The 23,880-nt window shown below is 52.8% G+C and overlaps 4 protein-coding genes across 6 annotated transcripts in view; 3 read left to right on the forward strand and 1 right to left on the reverse strand.

Moving 5' to 3' along the window:
- MYRF (myelin regulatory factor) overlaps positions 1 to 10,184 on the forward strand; it is a 52,457-nt gene extending 42,273 nt beyond the window's left edge. The window contains exons 15-27 of the mRNA XM_065636903.1: positions 980 to 1,140; positions 1,601 to 1,673; positions 1,988 to 2,076; positions 2,254 to 2,322; positions 2,944 to 3,024; positions 4,820 to 4,905; positions 5,418 to 5,579; positions 6,447 to 6,737; positions 7,257 to 7,344; positions 7,631 to 7,705; positions 7,830 to 7,932; positions 8,536 to 8,610; positions 9,380 to 10,184. Coding sequence (XP_065492975.1) covers positions 980 to 1,140; positions 1,601 to 1,673; positions 1,988 to 2,076; positions 2,254 to 2,322; positions 2,944 to 3,024; positions 4,820 to 4,905; positions 5,418 to 5,579; positions 6,447 to 6,737; positions 7,257 to 7,344; positions 7,631 to 7,705; positions 7,830 to 7,932; positions 8,536 to 8,610; positions 9,380 to 9,466 — 1,440 coding nt within the window. The 3' untranslated portion in view covers positions 9,467 to 10,184. The remainder of the gene's footprint in view (positions 1 to 979; positions 1,141 to 1,600; positions 1,674 to 1,987; positions 2,077 to 2,253; positions 2,323 to 2,943; positions 3,025 to 4,819; positions 4,906 to 5,417; positions 5,580 to 6,446; positions 6,738 to 7,256; positions 7,345 to 7,630; positions 7,706 to 7,829; positions 7,933 to 8,535; positions 8,611 to 9,379) is intronic.
- Positions 10,185 to 12,757: 2,573 nt separating this feature from the next.
- Positions 12,758 to 13,836, reverse strand: TMEM258 (transmembrane protein 258). 3 transcript variants are annotated; one of them, XR_010606319.1, is made up of 4 exons: positions 13,766 to 13,836; positions 13,500 to 13,609; positions 13,039 to 13,225; positions 12,758 to 12,890 (listed from the first exon to the last, which is right to left on the reverse strand). XR_010606319.1 is itself a non-coding variant. In XM_065636292.1 (4 exons), exons 1-3 carry the CDS (start codon positions 13,766 to 13,768, stop codon positions 13,099 to 13,101), a joined length of 240 nt encoding a protein of 79 aa, XP_065492364.1. In that variant the 5' UTR covers positions 13,769 to 13,836; the 3' UTR covers positions 12,758 to 12,890; positions 13,077 to 13,098. The 3 variants fall into 3 exon arrangements, 2 of the variants coding, with proteins under 2 accessions (XP_065492364.1, XP_065492363.1); XM_065636292.1 differs by having other exon boundaries at positions 13,077 to 13,225; XM_065636291.1 differs by having other exon boundaries at positions 13,051 to 13,225.
- Positions 13,837 to 13,919: 83 nt separating this feature from the next.
- On the forward strand, positions 13,920 to 17,283 carry FEN1 (flap structure-specific endonuclease 1). The gene is made up of 2 exons (XM_065636171.1): positions 13,920 to 13,955; positions 15,221 to 17,283. Exon 2 carries the CDS (start codon positions 15,222 to 15,224, stop codon positions 16,368 to 16,370), a length of 1,149 nt encoding a protein of 382 aa, XP_065492243.1. The 5' UTR covers positions 13,920 to 13,955; position 15,221; the 3' UTR covers positions 16,371 to 17,283.
- Positions 17,284 to 21,730: 4,447 nt separating this feature from the next.
- Positions 21,731 to 22,714, forward strand: LOC135988794 (olfactory receptor 5J3-like). The gene has a single exon (XM_065635020.1). The coding sequence runs from the start codon at positions 21,746 to 21,748 to the stop codon at positions 22,712 to 22,714; it is 969 nt and encodes a 322-aa protein (XP_065491092.1). The 5' UTR covers positions 21,731 to 21,745.
- The last annotated feature ends 1,166 nt before the right edge of the window (positions 22,715 to 23,880 follow it).

Consider the following 23,880-nt stretch of genomic DNA (forward strand, 5'->3'; position numbering starts at 1 on the left):
GGCAGCATCTCCCTCAGAACAGGGCTCCTTGTTGGCAGCCTCCTGTGGGGAGGCTCTTAGTCATAATCTCTCCTTTCCCGATAAGATAAGGTGGTTATGTCAAGATAACCCAGAGCACCGGGCTGCCTGACCTCCCTGTCACCTGTGGCAGCCCGTTCGCGGCTCGAGGTGTCTAGGGGACAGCGTCCCGTGTCACGCATCGAGGGGACAGCGTCCCCGAGGGGACAGCCAGCCTCCCAAAGCCACCAGCTCCCTCCTGCATCGCTCTGTCCAGAGTAGGAGCAGCCAGGGCTCAGCTTAGTGCCTTGTTTCTCCTTCGCGGAAGCCTCGAAACCTGCGGTTACATCTCCAGCTGGCAGGAGCTGTGAGAGTGACATTTTCTGTCCCATCTGCCCGTGCCCAGGCCACTGCTGTCCCATGTTCTCCTCCACGGGCCACAGCTCAGCAGCTGGAGACCTTCTGATCTCTGAACTGCCTGAAAGGAGCTTGGAGCCGGGGGGGTCGGGCTCTGCTCCCCAGGAACGAGCGCCAGGAGCAGAGGAAACGGCCTCAAGTTGCGCCAGGGGAGGTTGAGGTTGGATCTGGGGAACAATTTCTTCCCCAAAGGGCTGTGGGGCATTGGAACAGGCTGCCCAGGGCAGTGCTGGAGTCACCATCCCTGGAGGGGTTGGACAGACGGACACGAGGTTCTCAGGGACACGGGGCAGTGCCAGGGCTGGGTTGTGGTTGGACTCTGATCTCGAGGAGTTTTTCCAATCAAAACGATTTTATGATTCCATGATATCTCTTGTTCTTGCGCCCAGGGGCTGTAGAGATCTGGATGTGCCGTGTTGGATGATTCCTCACCCCCAGAGCCGGGTGTTTTGTGGCCTTTCCCCTGGGACAGAGCACGGGAGAGCAGTCAGCGCCACCAGACCCACGGGAGCAGGAGTTCCTCCGTGTGCCAGACCACTGAGTCTTCCAACCTCTTCCCTGGCAGGAGCGCATCTTCATGGAGAACGTGGGAGCCGTGAAGGAGCTTTGCAAACTGACCGACAACCTGGAGACCCGCATCGACGAGCTGGAGAGGTGGAGTCACAAACTGGCCAAGCTCAAGCGGCTGGACAGCATGAAGTCAACCGTGAGCTCTGGGGCGTTCAGGTACGGGCTGAGGGCATGGGAGCAAAATTCTCCTTTTTTGAGCCCTGGCAGCCCTGAGCAACTGCTCGGTTTGGGAAAGGGGAGATGGGGACGAATTATAGGCTGTTGGCCATTGTCGTTTGGCCTGGGGTAGGTTCTAGGAGCTGAGATTGGTGAGACAGGTCTGGCACACACGTACCAGCCCAAAAAACACCAGTATTAAATTGTCTCCTTGTTTCCCTAGAGTAAGTGAATGGCATTTTCAGGACAAAGAGTTTCACACGTTTGCAAAATTATGACACTGAGCTTATGCAGGTTTTGGGGCAGAATTCAGGCTCTCTGGGCAATGACCCTGAGCAGATGAAGTGACAAAGGTCTGTGACTGTCACACAGAGATCCCTCCCCTACCAGAAAATCCCGGCAATCTCCCTGAGCGCTGTCCCTGCACAGCTCAGCTCCGTTCCTCCTTTTCTCCTCGCAGCCAAACTGGGAGCCAGTTCAGCCGCGCGGGAAGCGTCCCCCACAAAAAGAGACCCCACAAAGTAGCCAGCAAGGTAAGAAATCGCTCCCAAAGGAGCAATGCTACATGGGGGAAGGTGATTTGTCCAAGAATGGTTGTCTGCGTGGTCCTCATGCATTTTCTTACATGTTCTGCAGATGAAGAGACCCCATCTATTCCCATTTTCACGATCTTTCCTTTTTTTTTTGCTCCATCCCTAATGAAGATGTTATCTGGCTTCTGCTCTGCGGGGTTCGGGGTTTGCAGGGGAGGAAGAATTGAGTGTGGGATGGGCTGGTTGGGCTCTATTTGAGGATGGGAGCACTATGGAGTCTGGAATTTGGTTTTTGGGGTTTTTTCCTCTTGCAGTCCCCATCGGTTGTCCCGGAACAGGCCTGCATCAGCCAGCGCTTCCTGCAGGGCACCATCATCGCCCTGGTCGTCATCATGGCGTTCAGGTGAGGTCTCCGGCTCATCGGTTCGCCCCACGCCATCCCTGGGCTGTGCGGCGAGGGAACGTGAACCTACGGCTTCGGTCGTGGGCTGAAATTCAGAAGCGGATCAGTCCCGCAACGTGTCCCTTGCCCCATGGCCATCCTCAGCCTGTACCTTTCTCTTTTTTATTTTTCTTCCAGTGTGGTGTCCATGTCCACGCTCTACGTGCTGAGCTTGCGCAGCGAGGAGGATCTGGTGGATATCGAGGGGTTGGTGCCTCTGGGCTCGGTGGGAGGGATGCGGTGACCGGGGAAAGGGGGTTTGAATCACAAAAAAACCAGCCGCTGTGGAGTCACTGAGCACGGTTCCGGAGAGTCAAGCTGTAAAGCCAACCAAACGTGTCCCAGTTTAATTATCTGGAGCAAGAAGTGAGGAACAGAGGAGGAAAAGGAAATATCCCGCTGTGTGGCTGCTCACAAAGCCGTTCGTGGCCACTCTGGATGTTCTTTGGAGTAAAGCAGCGTCGTCCCACGGTTTGCAGTGGGGCTGGACCGGTCTGTACTGGGCAGGAGTTTTCCTCTGAAAACAGTGGGTTTAGTGTGGATTGAGCATTGAGGGAACGGCCCCAGCGTCACTTTGGGCACATTTCACTCCTCGGGGGCTTGCGGTACCAGATAACGAGTCTCTTTTTCTCTCCCTCTTCTCCCTCTCCTATTTCTCTCCCTCCTCTTCTGGTTACATCTCTCATCCAACCCATTTTTCTTTCCGCTTTCTCTTCAATTTTCCCATTCTTGTCTTTTCATTTCCATTACCTTCCATATCCTCTTTTAATTTCTCTTTGTCCTCCTTATCTCCTCCTGACCTCCCCATCTCCTTTCCGTGCCCCGTAGCTCTTTTGCCGTGCCCACCGCCTGTCTCCTGGCCCTTTTTCGGCACAGGGGTCCTGGGGTGCCGGTCGCTCTATGTCCACGGTATGTTACTGTTTCCTTATCCCATTATTTAATTGCTGCGTGCCTTAATTCCTCTTCCTTCTTCCATCCGCACCGCAGAAAACCAAGAACCTTCAGCTAAAGTGAAAGCAAAGGATATGAATATATTTCAGCAAGTGGGAGTCCAGAAAGAAGGATTACAGACCCGGTCAGGAAGAGGAAATTAGGATTAGGAGATTGAAGAACCAATTAATCCAAAGATAAATAAAGAAATGACGTACTACAAGTAAAGCAGGAGCTTTGGAAGGAGTAGAGGGAGTATGTAAAATGATGAAGACTTTGAAGAATTAGCCAAAAAGCTGTTCCCACCCTCTTCTTGTATATGAGGTAGCTTTATTGTGGAGGGTCACTCTCAAGTACAGGACAGAAAGGACAGAAAAAAACCCCTAAATTATTTATTTTTATGAGCCGTCACCACTGGTTATGTTTGGAAAGGTCCTGACGAGGGAAAGCTGAGTTACTCGTTAGGGAAAACACCTTGATAAGGGGATCCGCAGGGCTGCTGCAAAATACGTCCCTTAACAGAAAGACGAACCGTCCCTGTCTGTCAGCGCCCTTTGAACAAAACCCTGCACAAAAAGCGGCAGAAACTGCAATCAATTGGTTCTTTTAAGAGCTCCACGTTGGGGTGTTCCGCAGGAAACTATTAAAAGAGGAATTGCAAGATAAAGCCAGGCGGGGAGAGCGGTGCCGAGGCAGTGGGGGAACGTGAGGGACGGGGCGGGGGTTGGCTGGGGTGAGGGTTCATTCCAGAGGCTGGTGCCCACGTTCCCACCAGGAGAATCCAGCATTGTGTGTCCTTTCACTAGAAAAAGAAATAAATGTAATAAGAGGAGTCTCGCAGGTGGCAAAGTGTTTTGATTTCTCTAAATGAGTGAAAACTCCGTTTATCTGTGAGAAACCTTGAGCGATGCTGAGGGGAGAGACAAGATGTGGGCACAGGATGAGGAAAATGTGGGACTGATCAAACTGAGCCGCTCCTGGGGCTGGGGAGGGCCTGGGCAGGTAAAATCTTGCACGTCTTTGGTAGGAACTCAGGGCAAATTCCTGCTCAGTGGGCGGGTACATCCCCTGAAGGAGAGGGTCTGGGTTTATCCCGTATCTCCCGGGTTTATCCCGTATCTCCGTAGGCAGTCACGGGTGCCCAGAAATCGTGTTGCTGAGGGTTCCTGTGCAGATGGGGGAGAAATCAGCCCCGGGCAGCGGTTCCTCCCTCCCACATCTGCCTCAGCTCTGAGCTTCGGAGCTGCAGCGAAACAGCCGAAATTCCGTGGAGTGAAGCTGGATGGGATCGTGTGTGTTTCTAAAAAAAACAAAGCGAGGAACAGTTTGTCTCCGAGAGATAAGGGGCATCTCCCGGCAGGGATGGTGAGCGCCTGGAGCCCGTTATGGCTTAATACTTTGAGATCAGAGAGTGTAAATCCAACCCGGAGATCACTGCTGGGAATCAAAGCCACGGAGCGCACCCTGTGCCGTCACGAGCATGGAGGGAGCGTGGCTGGTGTCCTCTGAACCGTCTGGGGCACGTCCCTGCTGGCCGTGGGGCTGCCACACGATCTGCTGGCGCGTTTTCCAGCTCTCCTGGCTGTCTCCATGCCTTGCTGCCTCTCTCCTGCCTTTCTCTTCCCAGCTCACTCCAGCCTCTGCTCCTCACCCCCGCGCTCTGCGCGCTGCTCCGTGTCCCATCGCCCTCTCGCTGCTCCGGCCGCGTCTCTCTTCGAGCGACCCCGTTGAAGCCCGTGCTGGAGGTTTTCACCTGCGTTTTTCTGCGTTTCAGGTCGAACCACAACACCGATAAAACGCAGATGGTGCGATCCACGGCTGCGTCGGACGGAACCGGTGGCAGGACCCCCACGCACCACGGTAGGTCACGGCACGGCAGGTGGACACGGTGACGGCTCCGTCTCTGCAAACACCTGAAAGGAGCTTGGAGCCGGGGGGGTCGGGCTCTGCTCCCCAGGAACAAGTGATGAAAGGAAACAGCCTCAAGTTGCGCCAGGGGAGGTTGAGGTTGGATCTGGGGAACAATTTCTTCCCCCAAGGGCTGTGGGGCATTGGAACAGGCTGCCCAGGGCAGTGCTGGAGTCACCATCCCTGGAGGGGCTGGACAGACGGACGTGAGGTTCTCAGGACACGGGGCAGTGCCAGGGGTGGCGGAATGGTTGGACTCGATGAGCTTTGGAGGCTTTTCCACCCAAAACGATTCTGTGGGTTGTGGTGTGGGGTGAGGAACGTGGCTGGTCCCCCGTGCCCGGCACCGTTCTGTTTCTGTGCTGGGAGGTGCTGGGGCTCTGGTTTTGCGGGAGGGATGTCGGGGGCAGTTGGTGCTGCTCCTGTCCGATGTCTCTCCACGTGTCCCTGCTGTTTCCCCGCAGTCCCAGAGGACACACATGACTTATCCTTCATCTCACCTGCTCCCGGCGTGCTCGCCTGCTTCAGTCCCCCGTGTTTCTCCGTCTGCTGCTCCGCTGCTCCCACCAACATCTCCTCTGTTGTCCCCTCTGAGACCAGTCCAACTCGTGCCACTAACCGGACGGGTAAGTACCAGCCCAGACACGCTGGAGATGCTGGTACAACGCAGAGCTGTGTCTGTCCCACCTCATGTCCCCAGCCCCTTTCACCTCCTCTCCTCCCGCTGCACATTGTGACAAGGACCCTTCAAAGGGCGTTGGGTTTGCTCTGCACCCGCTGAGTCCACAGCACTACCAGCACAAGGTCAGGAGCAGCTTTGTTTGCTCCGTCACATGCCTGTGTGACCAAGAAAGCAAATGGTACCTGGGTTGCGTGAGGAAGAGTGTGGTCAACAAGTCAAGGAGGTGAATCCTCCCTCTCTGCCCTGGTGGGGCCACGTCTGGAGTTCTGCGTCCAGTTCTGGGCTCCCCAGTTTAAGAAGGACAAGGAATTATTGCAAGGAGCCCAGTGAGAGCTACAAAGATGCTGAGGGGTCTGGAGCATCTTTCTGATGAGGAGAGACTGAGAGAGCTGGGGCTGTTGAGCTGGAGAAGAGAGGCTGAGAGGGATCTGGTCAATGGGATCAATATCTCAGGGTGGGTGTCAGAGGATGGAGCAGACTGTTCAGCGGTGCCCAACGCCAGGGTGAGGGGCCACGGGCACAGACTGAGACACAGGAGGCTCCGTCTGAACATGAGGAGAAACTTTGCTGGGAGGTGCCAGAGCCTGGCCCAGGCTGCCCAGAGCGGCTGTGGAGTCTCCTGCTCTGGAGACATTAAAAACCCACCTGGGATCCTGTGTGATCTGCTCTGGTGACCCTGCGTGAGCAGGGCTGGGCTGGGGGATCTACAGAGGTCCCTTCAACTGCAACCATCCCGTGGTTCTGTGATTCCGAGTGCCGCCAGCCTCTCTCTGCCTCTCACCACCACTTTTCTCTCCCTTTTTCTCCCCAGACCAAAGTCAAACCTCCCTCCAGCCGGTGACAAACATCAAAGCCAAATCCAGGGGCATCACCGGGAAGGCCGCCTCCTACGCCAAGTGGCCCAAGACGCCTGACAGGTCTCAGAGCTTCGGCAGCCCCGATGCCAGCCCCTCCTCCCCCTTCACCCACCTCCAGGCCAAAGCCAAGTCCGTCTCCCACCTCTCGCTCTCCCGCAGCAGCTCCGCGCTGGGGCAGCGGCAGCGGCGCAGCCCCCGGCAGCCGGCGAGCGAGCGGCTGCGCACGGAGCAGCCCGGCACGGACGGTAGGTGAACCTGGTTCTCCTCCTTCCCTACAGCGGCACCGGGGTCCTGGCTTCTCTCCTCAACCCCCTGGATCTCGCTGTGTCCCCATCCTGCGGTTTGTTTGCCGCCGGTTCTCCCAGTGCAGCCAGATCCACGCTCCAGCCCTGCCCTCCCTCCTCCTCCTCCTTGCTGCCCTGCGCTTTCTGGCCATATAAACCAGTTGCTGGTTCCCTCCTGAGGCTGCTGTACCGGCATCGCCGTTCTTACCCCCGTCTCAGCTTGCTCCGCCACTTCTGTATCAGATCTAGAGGAATAAGTGCACAAACTTTGTGCTGGCAGCAGAGAGAAAGGAGTGGCAGTGACCAGCAGTTGGCACAGCCTGGGGCACGTCCCCGTGCCTGGACATGGCGTTAGGGCTGTTTTATAGAGTCACGCAATCATTTTAGTTGGAAAAGCCCCTCAAGATCATTGAGTCCAACCAGCGTTCCCCAGCTGCCATCACTTTGCTGTTCCTAAATAGTCTATTTTTCTCCCCACAGGGCCAATCCCTGTGCTGAGCTCCGTCCGGATCCTGGAGATCAACCTGCCCATCCAGCCCCAGCACTGCGCAGCCGCCGGGACGTGCAGGTGAGCGGGGCCGGGGGCTGCAGCCCCTCGGGAGCTCCGGGGGAAGCTGCTCCTGGACCCTCGGGCTGTTTTCTGCCTTCACCCCGTGCTGCTTTTCGGCCAGAGGAGCTGGGGCTCCGAGTCCTTCCCAAAATTGCATTGGGTGATGAGCTTGACCCTGGGAAGCAGCCTGGGAAGCCATTCCCTCTAAAGTCTGAGCCCAAGACAAATTTTGGGTCCTGTCCTGGCCATCTCGGAGCCGCCTGAAGTGCTGCGGGGAGCTCTGACGCTCTCTCTGTGTCCCCAGGGCTGGAAATGTCACCTACCGCATCCCCGTCAGCCAGCTCACGGCCGTGAACACCAACCTGACCCTGGAGATGAAGTGAGTGCGCAGGGTTCGTCTCTGGGGTGTTTGGGTCCCCTTAAGTCACCTGGACCCTGGGCTGTGTGGCCGCGGTGTCCCCTGTGAGGGGACAGCAGGGTGTCAGCGTCTCTTCTCTCCCCAGCTCCTCCTCCGCCGTGTCCGTCTCCCTCTGCGGCCTCGTCTCCAGCGACCCGTGCCAGGACAGTGCCAGCACCAACAGCTCCAGCGATGCCGCAGACGCACAGGTACGGCTCAGAAAATAAATCCACGCGCCTTGTGTCATCCCAGAGCGATGCCAAGCCCGCCAGAAGGGAGGAAACAGCCTCAGGTTGGGCCAGGGGAGGTTGGGGTGGGATCTGGGGAACAATTTCTTCCCCAAAGGGCTGTCGGGCACGGGAACAGGCTGCCCAGGGCAGTGCTGGAGTCACCATCCCTGGAGGGGTTGGACAGAGATGAGGTTCTCAGGGACATGGGGCAGTGCCAGGGCTGGGGGAACGGTTGGACTTGATGATCTTGAGGGGCTTTTCCACCCAAAATGATTCTGTGATCCTTTATTTCTACCCCACCCAACGCCTCCCCACGAGCCCCAGGACTGGGGATCACACATGGGCTGTGCGCTGCCGTAACGCATCCCAGCGAAATCCCTTCGGGGCGGGGAGCGGGATTTTGCAGCTCTGTGTGCGTGGAACCCGCATCGGACCCTTCTCCCCTCGAGTTTCTCCTCGCCCCCCTCAGCCCAACTCCGTTCTGCCCTCGGGGACGTTGTTCCCCTCTCGACAGCACAGGGTTGTGGCTCCTCACCCAGAACATCCCCGGTGCTCAGCCCATCTCTCCTCTTTCCTCCGCAGGACTCCACGCACCGCTGGCCCCTGGTCATGTTCGCTTTCCGGGAGTTCACCTACCACTTCAGAATCGCACAGCCGGTGAGTACCAGCAACTGCTGCGTCTTTCCTCTTGTCTGGGGCTGAGCAGGAGAGCGATGCAACCACAGAACCCTTTTTGGTTGGAAAAGACCTTTAAGATCGAGTCCAGCCGTTCCCCATGGCAGGTTTAGCGGCCACATTGCACCGAGAGCCCTGTCACGGCTGTCACCTTCCGCAGTGACACAGACAGCTCGGCTTTGTGGTTAGAATGTTTTCTGAGTGTACAGACCAAAAGGAGGCAAGGGTCAAAACAGTTGGTTTTACTAGCATTCTTGTTCTAGCACTGTGCTGTTTTCTACCAGTTTACATGTTTATAAACTCTCCGCCAAATGGGTAGTGTGTTTTTTCTCTCTCATTGTATTTAATAGCAAATACATTTAACTAATTATAAATGGGCAGTTTTATGCTTACTGGCTACCAAAGCTAACTTTTTAAAAATCAGATAAAAAAATATCCTCTCAAAGACTGATAGAAGATTCATTTTGGTTTTGAAAGTACTACACATTTATACAGTCCTAAAATTACATTTGGCCCTTTGAAGGCAAACGCGAGGCTGATGTGGCCCCTGCTGAAAATGAGTTTGACACCCCTGCCTTAAGGTGAAAACCTTGACTGTATCAAAAAGGCGGCTTTAATATGAAATGTACTCTTGAACACCTTCCACAGTGACACAGACAGCAGGGGGATGATTTTTCTCTGCCTCAGCGCATAATTCACACCCAAAATGTGTCCCAGCCCCATCTACAAGCTCTTTTTCTGTCTCTCCCAGGGCCAAGCCAACTGCAGTTCTGCTCCCGAGCACCTGGGACGCCTTTTCACCGACTATTATTTTCAGTTTTACTGGCTCTGTGAGTGAGTCCCGGCAGCACCAGTATCCTCGGACCGGAGGGAGGAACTGGTGACACTGGGGACACTCCCGCCCACCCTCCTCCGCTCGCCCCCGGCTCCCCGTGGGACGTGGAGCTGGTTGGGCCGCGGCTGGTGCCACCAGCACCGAAGCGCACGCAGAACGTAGGACATAAACCACAAAAAAACCACGACCGGCCCCCTCGGACCTCCCGGGGTCACCTCGCACCATCCCACACCACCCCAAATATCCCTCTCTGTCCCTTTACGGGGACACTTGTGTCCCCCGTCGATTCTCCTTCCCCTCGCGACACTGGATTTGGAAGCGTCACACCGGACTGGATGCAGATGGTCACTCCGTCCCGTACTGGTCCCAGTTGTGCCACACCAGTTTCTTCACAAACACTGGAATTTGCTCGACACTGGAGCCCTTTTCCCAGCGCAAAACGGCGGAGTTTGGCCTGGAAAAGGCGCCGCTGTGCCTGGTCCTACTGGAAGTCGTACACTGGAGTTGCTGTTCCTGCCGTTGGCCCCACAGACCCCCGGGGACCCCGGACTGTCCTCTGGGGACACGAGAAGGCGCAGCTTCAATGTCAGCCCCATCTGTCCCCCTCCTCGCTGTTCTCTTCGCTTTCATCATCTCCAATCTGGACAGAGAAACTCCAGAACCCCCCAAAAGCTGCTGCGGAGGCCGCGCCACGCGTGGGGACACTCGGGAGAAAAATCACCTGCGTTCATGCTGTGGGACCTTTTTTTTTTAATATTTGGCAGCGTGTGTGGAGCCGCCTGGTCAGCTCTTGGGTCACCGCGGCCACCTCTGCCCAGATGTGCAGGAGCGAGGCCACCGGCAGAGCCAGGTTGGGGACATCTAGGTGGCTTCACCGCGTGCGTCCCTGGCCATCAGGTCCCCATCGGTGGGATGGCAGCGACTGGGCCCTCGCTGTCACTTGCAAAGCAGTTCTGTTGAGTGTATTTGGGGTATTTTACTGTTACAAGTTCTTAACTTGCTGAACTACTGAACTGTATTTTTTTTTAATTTTTTAAGCCGTGTAAAATGGGTCTCGTAATCCTGTCCCTTCTGAGCTGTGTGTGTCACACAGGAAACCGCCAGGGTCACCGAGCTCCGCGTTAAGCTCAGCTGGGATGCGTCAGACCCGGTTCCAGGAGGTGACATTGGCGTTTCTGGAGGCTGAGCCTAAACCAGGTCCTGAGGTCTGAGCTGTATTTTCTTTAATCCAGATTCTTCCCCCGGGGACCCTCCGTGGCCTCCTCTCCCTTATCTGGGGACAGTTTTCGCTCCTGTCACTCAGCTCAGACCTTATTTCTGAGCTCGTCGCAGCAAAACGGCCGCAGCCTGGCGGTTCCTTGTGACACCAGCAGGACGCCGCGTCTCTGCCGCCAAAACCTCTTTGTTTTTAGGGCGGTTTCAGGTCAGTTCTTCGTCCCTGACCCCCCCACACATACATCTTGTCCCACTGCGATGAAAAAAATACATCTGGAGGAGGAAGAATCAATCAAATCGCCAGAAACGCACCAGGAGCAGCAGCCTGAGAGGAGATGGAGCCTCTGGGGTGTCCTTGAGATGGGGTTTACGATGCCCCCGGCAAAACAAGTGCCTGAAGGGCGACAGGAACAGCTTTTAGTGCCTTTTTTCTGCTAAACGGGACTGCGAGGGACCGGTGGGTTCCCTCCGTGTGCCTCAAAACCGGTGGCCGGGTCACTTACGAACAACTCGAATGCGAAGTCCGGCCTGACCCACGCACGGTTGTTGCGCAGCAGCGGGCTGACTGCAATCCCTGCCACCAAAATAGGGGAAAATGCAGGTTTTAGCATCTAATATCACGATATTTATCTTTTGTCTTAAAATCTATCACAAAACGTACACCAGTTCCACCAGCCGCTGCACAGCGAGGAGCTCCAAAGGGTTTTGTCACGATCAAAGAGGCACAGGATTGCTTCTGTGCCTGTGGAAACAGCCGTTTGCATCAATTTCCTTCCCCCAAAAAAAGGCGTTTCAGCCCAAACTGAAGATGCGTTTCCCCATCCCCAATCAGTAACACGAGAATTAACAATCAGGCCTCGCCCTGCACGGGACGGAGGGAGCGCTGAGCCGGAGTTTGGGGCAAATCCGCCCTTTTCGCTGGAAATTCGACGCTTCATCGTCTCTCTCGACATCCTTGGCAGGAAAGGAGCACGGAAACGAGGCCAAAGTTTGGCTGTTTCGGAGTTTGTTTCAAAAGCAAATTCGCAAACGTTCTGTCCTACCGCTAAAGCTTAAAGCCTGTAAATAGAGACTACGCCACCACTGCGAGAATTAAGCAAAAAAAACAAGTAAAGCACTAATTTGTTTGGTTTAAACGTTGCTGTCACAGCTTTAATCACTGTATATTGCCAGCAAGTTTGTAGAGTTGCATTCGTAGCAGGTTATTATTGATTATCGGTTTTTATTTGTGGGGAACAAGCGTGGTTTTCCCTCCTTTCATTTCTGATTTATATTTATATTTTGCTGAATTTCAAGTGCTGAATCTCTGGATTCCTCACTTTGGTTTTTTTTTTTTTGGTTTGGCTTATTTAGACTTTGTTTTATGCTGGAGGTAAATATGCCCGTATAAATAAATATATAAATACTGCTTTGTATCCAAGGACGGCTCCTGGCACGTTCCTCGCTATGAAATAAGAGGGTTTTTTTCAGTTCAGGAGTTATAAAAGTGCTTCCCAGGAGACGGAGGAACTGCGGTGTCATTAATCAGCGGGAGTTTGCAGGTCAGAACAGGCCCAGACTGCAGCTGCTACGGGGTGTATTTTCCAACAGGTAGTAAAATAAAACTCTTGTTGCTCACGTCTCGGAGGTTGGGGCATCTGCAGAGGGAAAACTTCCTTCCCAAACAAATTAGGACTTTAAGTTACCTGTTGAATTTCAGATTTTGAGACTTGGCTTTGAAAAGCTGGGCTAGAAATTCAAAGCTATCTCTAAAAATAGTTATGCACGCCATAAATAAACAAGGCGTAAATAAAGGGAGCACCACAAAGCTGCTGTTTCAGGATGAGAACGGGCAGATCCTGCCAGAAAAAAGGGTGTGGGGATGCGACGGTGACAAAGGTCAAGCTTAGGGAGATGGGGCAGGATTAGGAAGAAGTGGGAAGCACTTAATTCCTAGAGTTTTGCTGCACAAGGTGACACTGAAACTGGGTGTACACAGATGTGGAAATCCATGATAAACACGGGGCCCATCCTCAGGTGCTGATATCAAAGTGGTTTGGGGAAAAAAAAAAAAAAGAAAAAAGTATCTAAAAGACAAACCCTGGTGCATCACGGAGCCAGTTTTATTCAGGTTTGGTTTGCTGGGCTGGCAGAGGAGAATGGTCCATGCCTGATACAGGTTTGGTTGGTGAAGTAGAAAAGAAATACAAAACGAGGTTCTGGGGCTCCACACCTGGAAGCAAACAAGAGATGGAGTTGGTGAGACAACATTCCCCGTTGGGAACCATTTCCACGTCCTGAATTCAGCCCTGGATTCTGTACAGAGCGGCTGGCGCAGGCGACACCTCCCGCACCCCCCGCCCCACGCAGAGCATTCGGACCCGGGAGCTCACGGCAGCGGGACGTCCCCCGGCGGTACCGGCCGCTCCGCGGGCTGCGCCTCAGACGTAGATCCCGACCCAGAGCAGCAGGAACAGGACGCCGAAGCCCATGAAGAGCGAAGCCACCAGCGAGATCAGCAGCTCCTTGTAGATGTCCCGCGTGTACTTGGTAGAAGTCACTTCATAGCTGCGGCCCGGGGGTCAAGGTGTGAACAGCGGCCAAGGTGAGGGGACCTCCCGTCCCCCGTTTCCCTCCAGCTCCCCCACGTTCACCCCGTCCCCCGTTTCCCTCCAGCTCCCCCACGTTCACCCCGTCCCCCGTTTCCCTCCAGCTCCCCCACGTTCACCCCGTCCCCCGTTTCCCTCCAGCTCCCCCATGTTCACCCCGTCCCCCGTTTCCCTCCAGCTCCCCCATTTTCCCATCTCCCCCCGTTTCTCTCCCGCCTCCAGCCCGGGGATACACGAAGAACCAGGCGGTGAAGAACATGCCGATGGCCAGCAGCACCACGGTGAGGTGCGGGAACACGGCGGGGTTCACCGGGCTGGTGTATCTGCTCATGGCCTCCAGCTCCTGCGGCGACACGGACACGGTGAGCGGGACCCCGGCCCGGGACCGGCCCCCGACCGCGGCCCCCAGTCCCCGCTCCTGGCCCCTGACCGCAGCCCCGGCCCCCCGTCTCGTCCCCTGTCGCCACTCCGGTCCCCTGTGGCCACCCCCGGTTCCCACCATGTCGCCAGGCCGCGGTTCTCGCTCCGCTCCGACACGTCGCCTCCCGCTCCCGCCGCCGGAAGCGGAAGGGAGAGAGCGGGAGCGGGGCACGCCGGGATAGGTGGGCGTGGCGAGCGGGAGCCGCTCGCTATTGGCTGCAGGCCGCTCCCGGCGGGCACTGCGGCTGGAGCGCGGGAGCGAGCGGCGGGTAATGGCGGCCGGAGGGACCGGGGGAAAACGGCGGTTGAGGGGGGTCTGGGGGGTAATGGAGGTTGTGGGAGGCTGAGGCGAGAAGTGGGGGGAAATAACGGCGGCTAAGCGAGGATGAGGCGGACCTGGCGGGGATAATGGTGGCTGAGGTCAGAATCCCAGGATGTCAGGGGTTGGAAGGGACCTCGAAAGCTCATCCAGCCCAACCCCCCCGCCGGAGCAGGAACACCCAGCTGAGGTTACACAGGAAGGTGTCCAGGCGGGTTGGAATGTCTGAGAGAAGGAGACTCCACAACCTCCCTGGGCAGCCTGGGCCAGGCTCTGGCACCCTCACCGGGAAGACGTTTCTTCTCATCTTTCAGTGGAACCTCCTGTGTTCCAGTTTGCACCCATTGCCCCTTGTCCTATCACTGGTTGTCACCCAGAAGAGCCTGGCTCCATCCTCCTGACACTCCCCCTTTCCATATTGATCCCCATGAATGAGCCAGCCCTCAGTCTCCTCTCCTCCAGCTCCAGAGCCCCAGCTCCTCAGCCTTTCCTCACACGGGAGATGCTCCACTCCCTTCAGCATCTTCGTGGCTGCGCTGGACTCTCTCCAGCAGTTCCCTGTCCTGCTGGAACTGAGGGGCCCAGAACTGGACACAATATTCCAGATGTGGCCTCACCAGGGCAGAGTAGAGGGGCAGGAGAAGGGGAGAATAATGGAAGGAGGGCAGGGAATGGCGTGTTGGGGGAGGCAAAAGAGGGGTTAACGGCAGGGCTGGGGAGGCTGTGGCCAGGAGATGCAATAGGGGAGTGGGGGGTAATGGTGGAGCTGGGAAACAGCTGGAAAGGGGCAGGAATGGGGCAGGGGGAAAGGTCATAATGGGGCTGGGAGATGGGAGGGTGATGGGGAGAGGGACTGGGAGAGGCTGAGGTAGGGAGGGGGTAACGATGGGGTTGGGGATGTAATATTGGGCTGGGGGAGGCTGAGGTGAGGGGGACGGGGGAGATAATTGTGGCTGAGGAGAAGGAAGTGGGTAGTGGTAGGTTGGGGGAGGCTGAGGGGAGGAGAGATGGGGATAATGGTGGGTTGGGGGGGTTAAGGAGGCAGTGTTGGGCTGGGGGAGGCCGAGGCTGGGAGCAGGATGACAGCAGCCAGTGTAGCCCGTGGGGTGATGGTTGGTAGCCACCTCCTTTTGGTCCCCCATCCTTGGCTGCTGCCCCACAGCCTGGCGCTCACCCTCACACGCTGACCCCAGTGCCCCCTTTTCCTCTCCCCAGGATGGGAATCCATGGCCTGGCCAAGCTCATTGCCGATGTGGCACCCGGGGCCATCCGGGAGAACGACATCAAGTCTTATTTCGGCCGCAAGGTCGCCATCGACGCCTCCATGAGCATCTACCAGTTCCTGATCGCTGTGCGGCAGGGAGCCGAGGTGCTGCAGAACGAGGAGGGTGAGACCACCAGCCACCTGATGGGCATGTTCTACCGCACCATCCGCATGGTGGAGAGCGGCATCAAGCCTGTTTACGTCTTCGACGGCAAACCGCCCCAGCTGAAATCGGGGGAGCTGGCGAAGCGAACGGAGCGTCGGGCTGAGGCTGAGAAACACCTGCAGGAGGCTCAGGAGGCTGGAGAGGAGAACAACATCGAGAAGTACAGCAAGAGGCTGGTCAAGGTGACCCAGCAACACACTGACGAGTGCAAGAAGCTGCTGACACTGATGGGGATCCCCTACCTGGAGGCGCCGGGGGAGGCAGAAGCCAGTTGCGCTGCCCTAGTGAAGGCCGGGAAGGTTTACGCGGCTGCCACGGAAGACATGGACTGTCTGACCTTCGGCAGCCCCGTCCTGATGCGGCATCTCACAGCCAGCGAGACGAAGAAGCTGCCCATCCAGGAATTCCACCTGAACCGCATCCTGCAGGACTTGGGCCTGACCTGGGAGCAGTTCGTGGATCTGTGCATCCTCCTGGGCTGTGACTACTGCGAGAGTATCCGCGGCATCGGGCCCAAGCGTGCCGTGGAGCTCATCAAGGAGCACAAAACCATCGAGAAGATTGTCCAGCAGATCGACACCAAGAAATACCCTCTGCCCGAGAACTGGCTGCACAAAGAGGCCCAGAAGCTCTTTCTGGAGCCCGACGTGGTTGACCCCGACGCCGTGGAGCTGAAGTGGACGGAGCCCAACGAAGAGGAGCTCGTCCAGTTCATGTGCGGGGAGAAACAGTTCAACGAAGAGCGGATCCGCAACGGGGTGAAGCGGCTGAGCAAGAGCCGGCAGGGCAGCACGCAGGGCCGACTCGATGACTTCTTCAAGGTGACTGGCTCCATCACTTCAGCCAAGCGCAAGGAGCCCGAGACAAAGGGCTCGGCCAAGAAGAAGGCCAAGACCAGCAACGCTGCAGCCGCCAAGACCAAAAAGGGAAAATAACCCGACCGGGCGAGCGCAAACCCCTGCGCAGGGGGTCTATGCTCAATCAGGAATTTTTAGGCTGATAACAAACATTTTTTTCTGGCCCGCATGTTAGCGCTAGGGAGGATGTTGCTAGAGTGCTTCGCAACAAGGTTAGTGAATCTGAGAAGCCTCTTCTCGCACAGCGAGGGAAGAACTGAGCTGAAACAACGGCGGTTTGGGGGTTTTGGCGGGGGCGAGGAACCGGGGAGCGGCGTTCAGCAGTTCCAGACTTTGGCCACAGGGAGCAGAGGATACCCGGCAGTTAAAGAGAGACACTGATCACAACCACAGTCTCTGATATATTAATAAAAAATCAAATTTGAACAGCTCAAGAGTGAACAGGAGCTGGTAATAAAGAGGTTTTTCTGCCTGACACAATCCACCCAAAAGGAAATGGGTACGAGCGGCAGGAGCCGGAGGAGAAACTGGGGTGATACAACTGGGAGTTGGGGAGGAGACGTGAAATAAGGAGGTAAGCGTCTCCCTTTAACGAGGACTGGGTCTGGGTTCTGCCTTCCCCTAGTGTAGTCACTTCTCTTTGTGTAAAAAAGAAAATAAATGAGTTTTAATCCCAATTCCAGCAAAGTTTTGCCCCTTGCTAGTGCATAAGCCGAGAACAGCTGGGCTGAGCTTAGAGCTCTTAGAGCCTGATTTCGCTGCTAGGTTAAAAATAAAAATAGTAATAAACCTCAAAGAGAAAGCTGTTCCCTCCCTGATTTTGTGATCCATCCTCTTTGTCACACACCCAGACACAGGGCTTGGGCTGAGGAAAAAATGACACTGTCTCCTTTTTTTCTTAGTTTATTTTATTCTGTATTTTGCATAGTCTTTTCCTCCTGTCAAAGCGATGTGCTTGGTTTTGTTTTCAGAATAAAGTTTATACACAAATCTGATGTTTCTCATTCTCTGGAGAGGCAGCTTAAACCTTGTTGGTGAAGGTAAGGAAGAAAATCTCTGTTAGTGACAACAGCCAAGGGGTCGAGCACGGGTCTGAAAACAGAAAATTCAAGATTTAATCCTGATGTCAACAGCAACTTTTGGATGTTTGGTGGACATAAAAGATCTGTGAGTCTGCTAAGTTAAAAAATAAGCAGCTGGGCTTGTTTCGCAGGGAATTCAATTAACATTGTGAAAATAACTGATTTTTAAGGCCCCTCAAATTTTCTTAAATGTCACACAAGGAACAGCAGCAGGTGCTGTGTGTGGAGCTTCTTGAGTTGCTGAGCACCCAAAACTGACACGTCTGCTTCTCTTTTGGTTTAACCTTAATCCCAAACCGGACATATTTTGGCAGGAGGGAGCCGGGGGCAGCTGCAGCTTTGGGATCGACGTCCGCGCTCTGCAAGCATCACCGCGGCTGTTGCTTACCCAGCACGTTATTTGCAGAATCTGCACCCAAAAAGCCAGGAAATCAGTGCAGGGAAAAATCAGATTTTAAAAATCAGTGTGAGGGGTGATGTTTTCTCACCCACTCTGTGTATTTCGATATTTAACAAAGTTTCTGTCTGTGAATCTTTGTGCTTTCAGCCCCGAATCCTCATCAGCTCCTGTCACTCTGAGCCACATGGGGTTTTTTTCCTTCACCTGGAAAAACCCGCTCAGATGGTTTAAGTGTCTCTTTTTCCTCCCTCACGCACCTTCCACCCACATCTACTCCATGGTAAGTTACTCCTACACTATTACAACACACAGAAGGCTCTACTGCTGCTAGTGTACAATATGTACACTATATATTAGGCTATACTGTGTGTTCTATAGTAGAATATACAGCAGGCTCCACACTATTATGATACACAGATTATTGACAATTTGAGTTCTGAATGCTGAAGAAAAACACATCTCAAATTAATTAATTAAATTTAATTAAAATTTGTTTTCCTGCACTGTTGCTGAGATCTCTCTGACCCTTCGCTGACACTCACCTGGAAGTCGCAGCGGTTCAGACACTTTACCTACTCAGATTTCATTCTTTAATTACATAATTTCATTTCAAAATGCAGTAGAGACAAACTGGGATTGTGTTTTCTTGATGTATGTTCTCTTAAATGTTTCAATCTCTAACTGCTCCTAACAGGAGCTTCTTAATTAAATATTCCTGTTTTATCTGTGAATACCTTAATTGCGACCTCGTGGAAAGGTCCAGTGAAATGGTTTTGTGGTGAGGGAATGAAAGACGATTAAAAAAAAATATTTGGAAGTAAGAGTCAGGAAAATGATTACATAATAGCAAGGAAATTAAGTCAGCAGCAGGAAAAGAAAATGCAAACTTACTGTCTTCAGCCTGAGCCCTGTTGCAGAGCCCTTCGTCCTGCTGCTTCTTGCTGACCTGAGCTGCAATTAATTTATCACATTATATATCATGTTATTACGGTGCCAAGAATACTTCAAGGAATGAGACAGATGAGGAAACATTTCAAAAAAGTTTAAACAGCCTTTTCAGGTACCTTTAATTTACTGAAAGCAACGACATTTTCTCAGGGGATGCGCACAAAGAAAACAGCCCTTAAATTAATAGAATTCCTCTAATGAACCTAAAATAAAATCAGAAGTGTGATTACAGAAACAGAGTTTGGTGTTTGTAGGCTCGGCTTATGCTGTTACACTGAAATAAGTGATTTATACCTCGGGGTGGACGAGCATTTCCTCAGCCTTGGGCTTTTCCTTGGTGCATTTTCTGTAGCTGCAGCTTGAGAAATCAGGGTTTTCTAAGTCCAAGCCGTAAAAACTGTTACACATGCAGGGAGAGAAAGCGATTTATGTGCATGTTTGACCTTGGTTCCAGCAATCACGCTTTCAAGTACACAAACTATTAATATATAGATTAAGTGAAGCTCTAAACTCACACAGCCCAAAGAGGAGAATAAATTCCAAACCCTGGCATCCCATTAAACATTATTTAGCACATTTTTTCAGCTTCTTTCCCACCTGTGGCTCGGTGTAGATGAAAATTCCACCCCCTCTTCATCACCACAGAGCAAACAAAGGTTAACGAGCCTTGCGCAATTAATGGAAGGGGACAGGACCTGAGTCCAAACTTCTTCCAGACTCTTCTGAGAGTTTCTAATGATCCCTCAGTGCTCAGCTGTGATTTACTGTGGGGATTTTAGCCCCGATGGCCAAAGAAATAAATAAACCCGGACACCGTCCCCCTGCACAAGCCCTTGAGGATGGCGGCATCATCTCTGGTCGAAAATCTGGGGCCACGATACTCGGTGTCACTTGTGTCACCTCTGCAAAAGCCGCTTCCCTCCTCCGGTAGCATCGGAACAATCGGAAGAATGGAGAAAAACGGGTCGTGTTTCTTCTTTCTGCCTTAAGATTGTGTGGAAATCACAAAAGATGCATCCAGAAGGCGGGTAAGACGGTGATATCACGCAGGACTGTAGGCTCGGGCTTCAAATGCAGAGTAAAATTAAACCCCGCAGCATCCAAACTTATGAGTTTGCTGATCCCAAGGCAAAAACTCACTAGCAGAAAATACCTGAACCGTATGTTTTCCATATGCCTGAATTTCTAGGCATTATCCTCAGGCTTTCTTAGTATGCAGCACCATCTTATTGTGACAAAACCTCTGAGAAAAACATTTTAAAAGCTGCTTTTCTGCCCTGAACACCCATAAACTGAAGAGGGAAGACAGGAGCAGGACGGTGCTGTGGAGCTGCACAAGGCCCCGTAGCCCACGGGGAAACCGCAGTTCTTTTTCTCTAAGAAGGGTAAAAACGTCACGAAGCCGCAAACAACCTCTGTTTCTGCCCCCAATATTATCCCTCGTTTGCAGAAGGCGAAGGTTTGTCCCAGCACTCGGATTGGGTGGATCTGTCGTGGATTTTTGTACGTGAGGATGTTCTCGAAAAAAAAGTTGTTCATTTAGTGGAAGGGAAAAGCAGCTGCAGCCAAAGCCTGGAAACATCCTACCAGTTATTTCTGGTATGTTGGAACCTCAGAAATATTTGTAAAGTGAAAACTCTGCCTGTTACAGAGATATAAGTTAAAAAATATAAAATATCTAGTTTTGTACCTGGAGCACAGCAATGTATCTCAAATGCGAGAGCATTTGGTCTGAATGTTGCAGAGAAATAGTTTCTCCTCTCCCCCTGCTGAAGAAGGGGAATTGGAGGGATGATCCGCGTGGAAAAAATACTTTCCTGCTGTGGTGGGACCCAGGTTTTGCTCCTGTCATTCACGCTGAGCTCCTCTGTCCCTGCTCTTCATCTCAGGTACCACACCGACTCCTGCCCACCTTCCAGTTCTGATTATTTTCACTACCAGGTGGGGGTTTTTCTTACATTTTCTATTCTAAACAAATATTTCCACTGCTGTTCATCACTCTGATATTATTGTTAATTAATGTCAGTTCTACTGTTTACACCAGAGTTTCTCAGGTGTGTGAAGGATCCCCAATGTCTGCAAGTGAGGAACTGGGACTGGGGAGGTTTGATTAGAAAAAAATACTGTATTTAAAGGTTGTGTGGTCTGAAGATGAAAGCACTGGTTTTCTCACTGCTATAAGAAGCCTTCTGATAAGTGATATTTTTTTTTTCCCTCCTCTCCTCCTGGATTCCCACGAATCCAGCTATCAGCTTTCCCTTAAATATGTAACACGCCCGGTACAATTCATTTCCGAGCCCCGCAGTTGTGAGGAGCTGCTTGAAAGTGCCTTGTTCCCTACGGCAAGTGGGGAAAAACGTGTCCATAATAGTTGAGCTGGTGCAGATACACCAATTCAGTGTAATAAAACGCTGTTTCACTGCGATTTGCCACACTGGGGGGAATGTTTCCCTCTGTGCTGGAACTTGACCAAGAATATTGACAGAAATGGGGCAGATCAGGATATTCTTGCTATTTAGCAGGAGATTTTCGGTCCCAGGTTGGTGTGAGCAGCCGAGATCCAGCACGCCTGATCAGAGGGGGGATTTGGGGCTCCTGCGGTCACCTTCTCCCAGGAAAAATGAAATACATTCCCCTTTTCTGCCTCCTAGTGACACGAGATGACAAGCTTGCAAATTCCTCGCACCTTCTCCAGTTTTCAAATGATACCATACTGAGGTCGTTTTCTTTTTTAAAGGAAAAAAACGGATTTTTTTAAAAACTCAGCCCTGTGATTAAGAGAATAAGGACAAAATGCAATTTCTGAAGGGCTTTGGGTGAGTTGCTCTGCCTGTGAGGATTTGCTGAGAGCCTAAGCGTGGTTAGATGTTATCTCAAGTATTAAAGCTTTGTATTTTAATTAATTACTTAACGGAGCACTTGCCGGTAGCAGCCTCCCACGCAAGCCATGCTGTGGCTTTTTCCCATTTCACCCTTTTTTTTTTCCTCCTTCCAACAGCCACATTACTACGAAGTAGGATATTATGGCTCGAGGCAATGACACCCTGGTGACCCGTTTCATCCTCCAAGGCCTGACGAGTGAGCCCGAGCTGCAGCCTCCTCTCTTCTTCATCTTCCTCGTGATTTATCTCCTCACCCTGATGGGCAACCTGGGTCTGATCGCCCTGATCAACGCCAGCCCCCCTCTGCACACCCCCATGTATTTCTTCCTCGGTAATCTCTCCCTCGTCGATCTTTGCTACTCTTCTGTCTTTTCCCCAAAGCTGCTCATGGGCTTCTTGGTGGAAAACAAAACCATTTCCTACTCGGCCTGCTTCGCCCAACATTTCTTCTTCCTGGCGTTTGTGACCACGGAGGTGTTCCTGCTGGCTGCCATGGCCTACGACCGCTACGTGGCCATTTGCAACCCGCTGCTCTACACCGTCGTGATGCCCCGGAAGGTTTGTGTTCAGCTGGTGGCCGGCTCCTACGTCGGGGGGATCCTGAACTCGCTCATCCAAACGTGCTTCTTGCTGCCGTTGCCTTTTTGCGGCCCCAACGTCATCAACCATTTCTTCTGCGACACCAACCCCCTGCTGAAACTCTCCTGCGCCGACGACCGCCTCAATGAGCTTTTGCTTGTGGCCTTCAACGGGACCATTTCCATGTCCGCGCTCTTCGTCATCGTCGTCTCCTACGTCTACATCCTCCTCTCCATCGTGAGGATGAGGTGTGCCCAGGGCAGGCACAAAGCCTTCTCCACCTGCGCCTCCCACCTCCTGACCGTCACCTTGTTCTACGTCCCCGCGGGGCTCAGCCACATGCAGCCGGGCTCCAAATACCCGCTGGAGATGGAGAAGGTCACCGCCGTGTTCTACACCCTCGTCGTCCCCATGCTCAACCCCCTCATCTACAGCCTGAGGAACACGGAGGTCAAGGACGCACTTAGAAAAGCCGCCACAAAGAACGGGTTTGTGAGTTGCCTGCGGGCCAAACTGCCCCCAATCAGTTGATAAAACTCCTATTTCTTCCTATTTTAAATAGTCCTTACTTCTCTTATGCAGGAGTAAGGAACCACATGTGTTTACAGAAGTGGGTACAGCAAATCTTAACCACACTTTAAAATCTGCAGAGACTCCATTTAACAAACATCCTGTCATTAAAGGCCTCTGATAAATATTTCCGTGTCATCTCTTGTTTATTTTTTTCTGTGAAATGATGCGATATCATAGGAGGTGGTAAAAACAAGCTCATAAGGAATCTCCCCCTCGAGCTGAGCTACTTAAGAAGCTGCACTGATTCGAGCAGTGATTCCTCCAAGGCAAGTTCAAGGAGGACTGGAAGCTTTTGGCAAGGTATATCCAAAAAAAAAAAGAAAGGAAGAAAAGAAAAAAAAAAAGAAACACCTCACTTTGGGCTAACTACAAGGAAAAAAAAATAGAATCTCATTTGCTTTCAGGGGGATGTGCCGTGGAGTTGAAGAAAGGGAGGAGAAGCAGGGGGTGAGAACAGTAAATTCTGTGATGTGGCATCTCACATCTGCTTTAGGAGAAGCAGCAGCAGCAGCTGGGAGGGATATTTCTCCCTATCGACAAGGAGTTTAGTGGGATTTAATATAACTAGCTAGGAGACGTATTTTTTTCCCACTATTTTCTTGCCATGGGGTTGTTGTAAATTATATTTCCTCCCAGCTGGCTCTTCCTCAAGACAGCGGAGCAATAAGCAACAAGAGCTGGGCTGCCCAGTCCCCCAAAGCGAGAAGAGAGGGGTCACCGGTCACTTACCATTAATTTGAATGTGGCTGCATCTGAATTAGTTCAGAAATTGTTGGGGTTTTTTTTCATAGCTAAAGCAAAACATAAATACTCCCAGCACAATTTCTTTTAGCTGACCACAGGAACCACAACCTAAGAACACCCTCTGTATTGTCACACCAATAAATCCAAACTTTTTTTTTCTCAGATGTAAAAGTCTACACTATGGATACCTAATATAGAGTAAAATAATATCAACCCATCACATGCAGCTGAGCAGGGGTCATTTTTCTTAATAGACAGCCAGAGAAAATATCACACTTACCTTTCATGAGAGCTTGCTTTATCCTCAGCTTGCACACAAGGGGGTTTTGCTTTGCATTAATTTGTGGTATTTGCATAGTGCAATATAGACCAGGACCAAG

This window comes from Caloenas nicobarica, chromosome 5 (assembly GCF_036013445.1).
Source record: "Caloenas nicobarica isolate bCalNic1 chromosome 5, bCalNic1.hap1, whole genome shotgun sequence".
NCBI classification, from domain to species: Eukaryota; Metazoa; Chordata; class Aves; order Columbiformes; family Columbidae; genus Caloenas; species Caloenas nicobarica.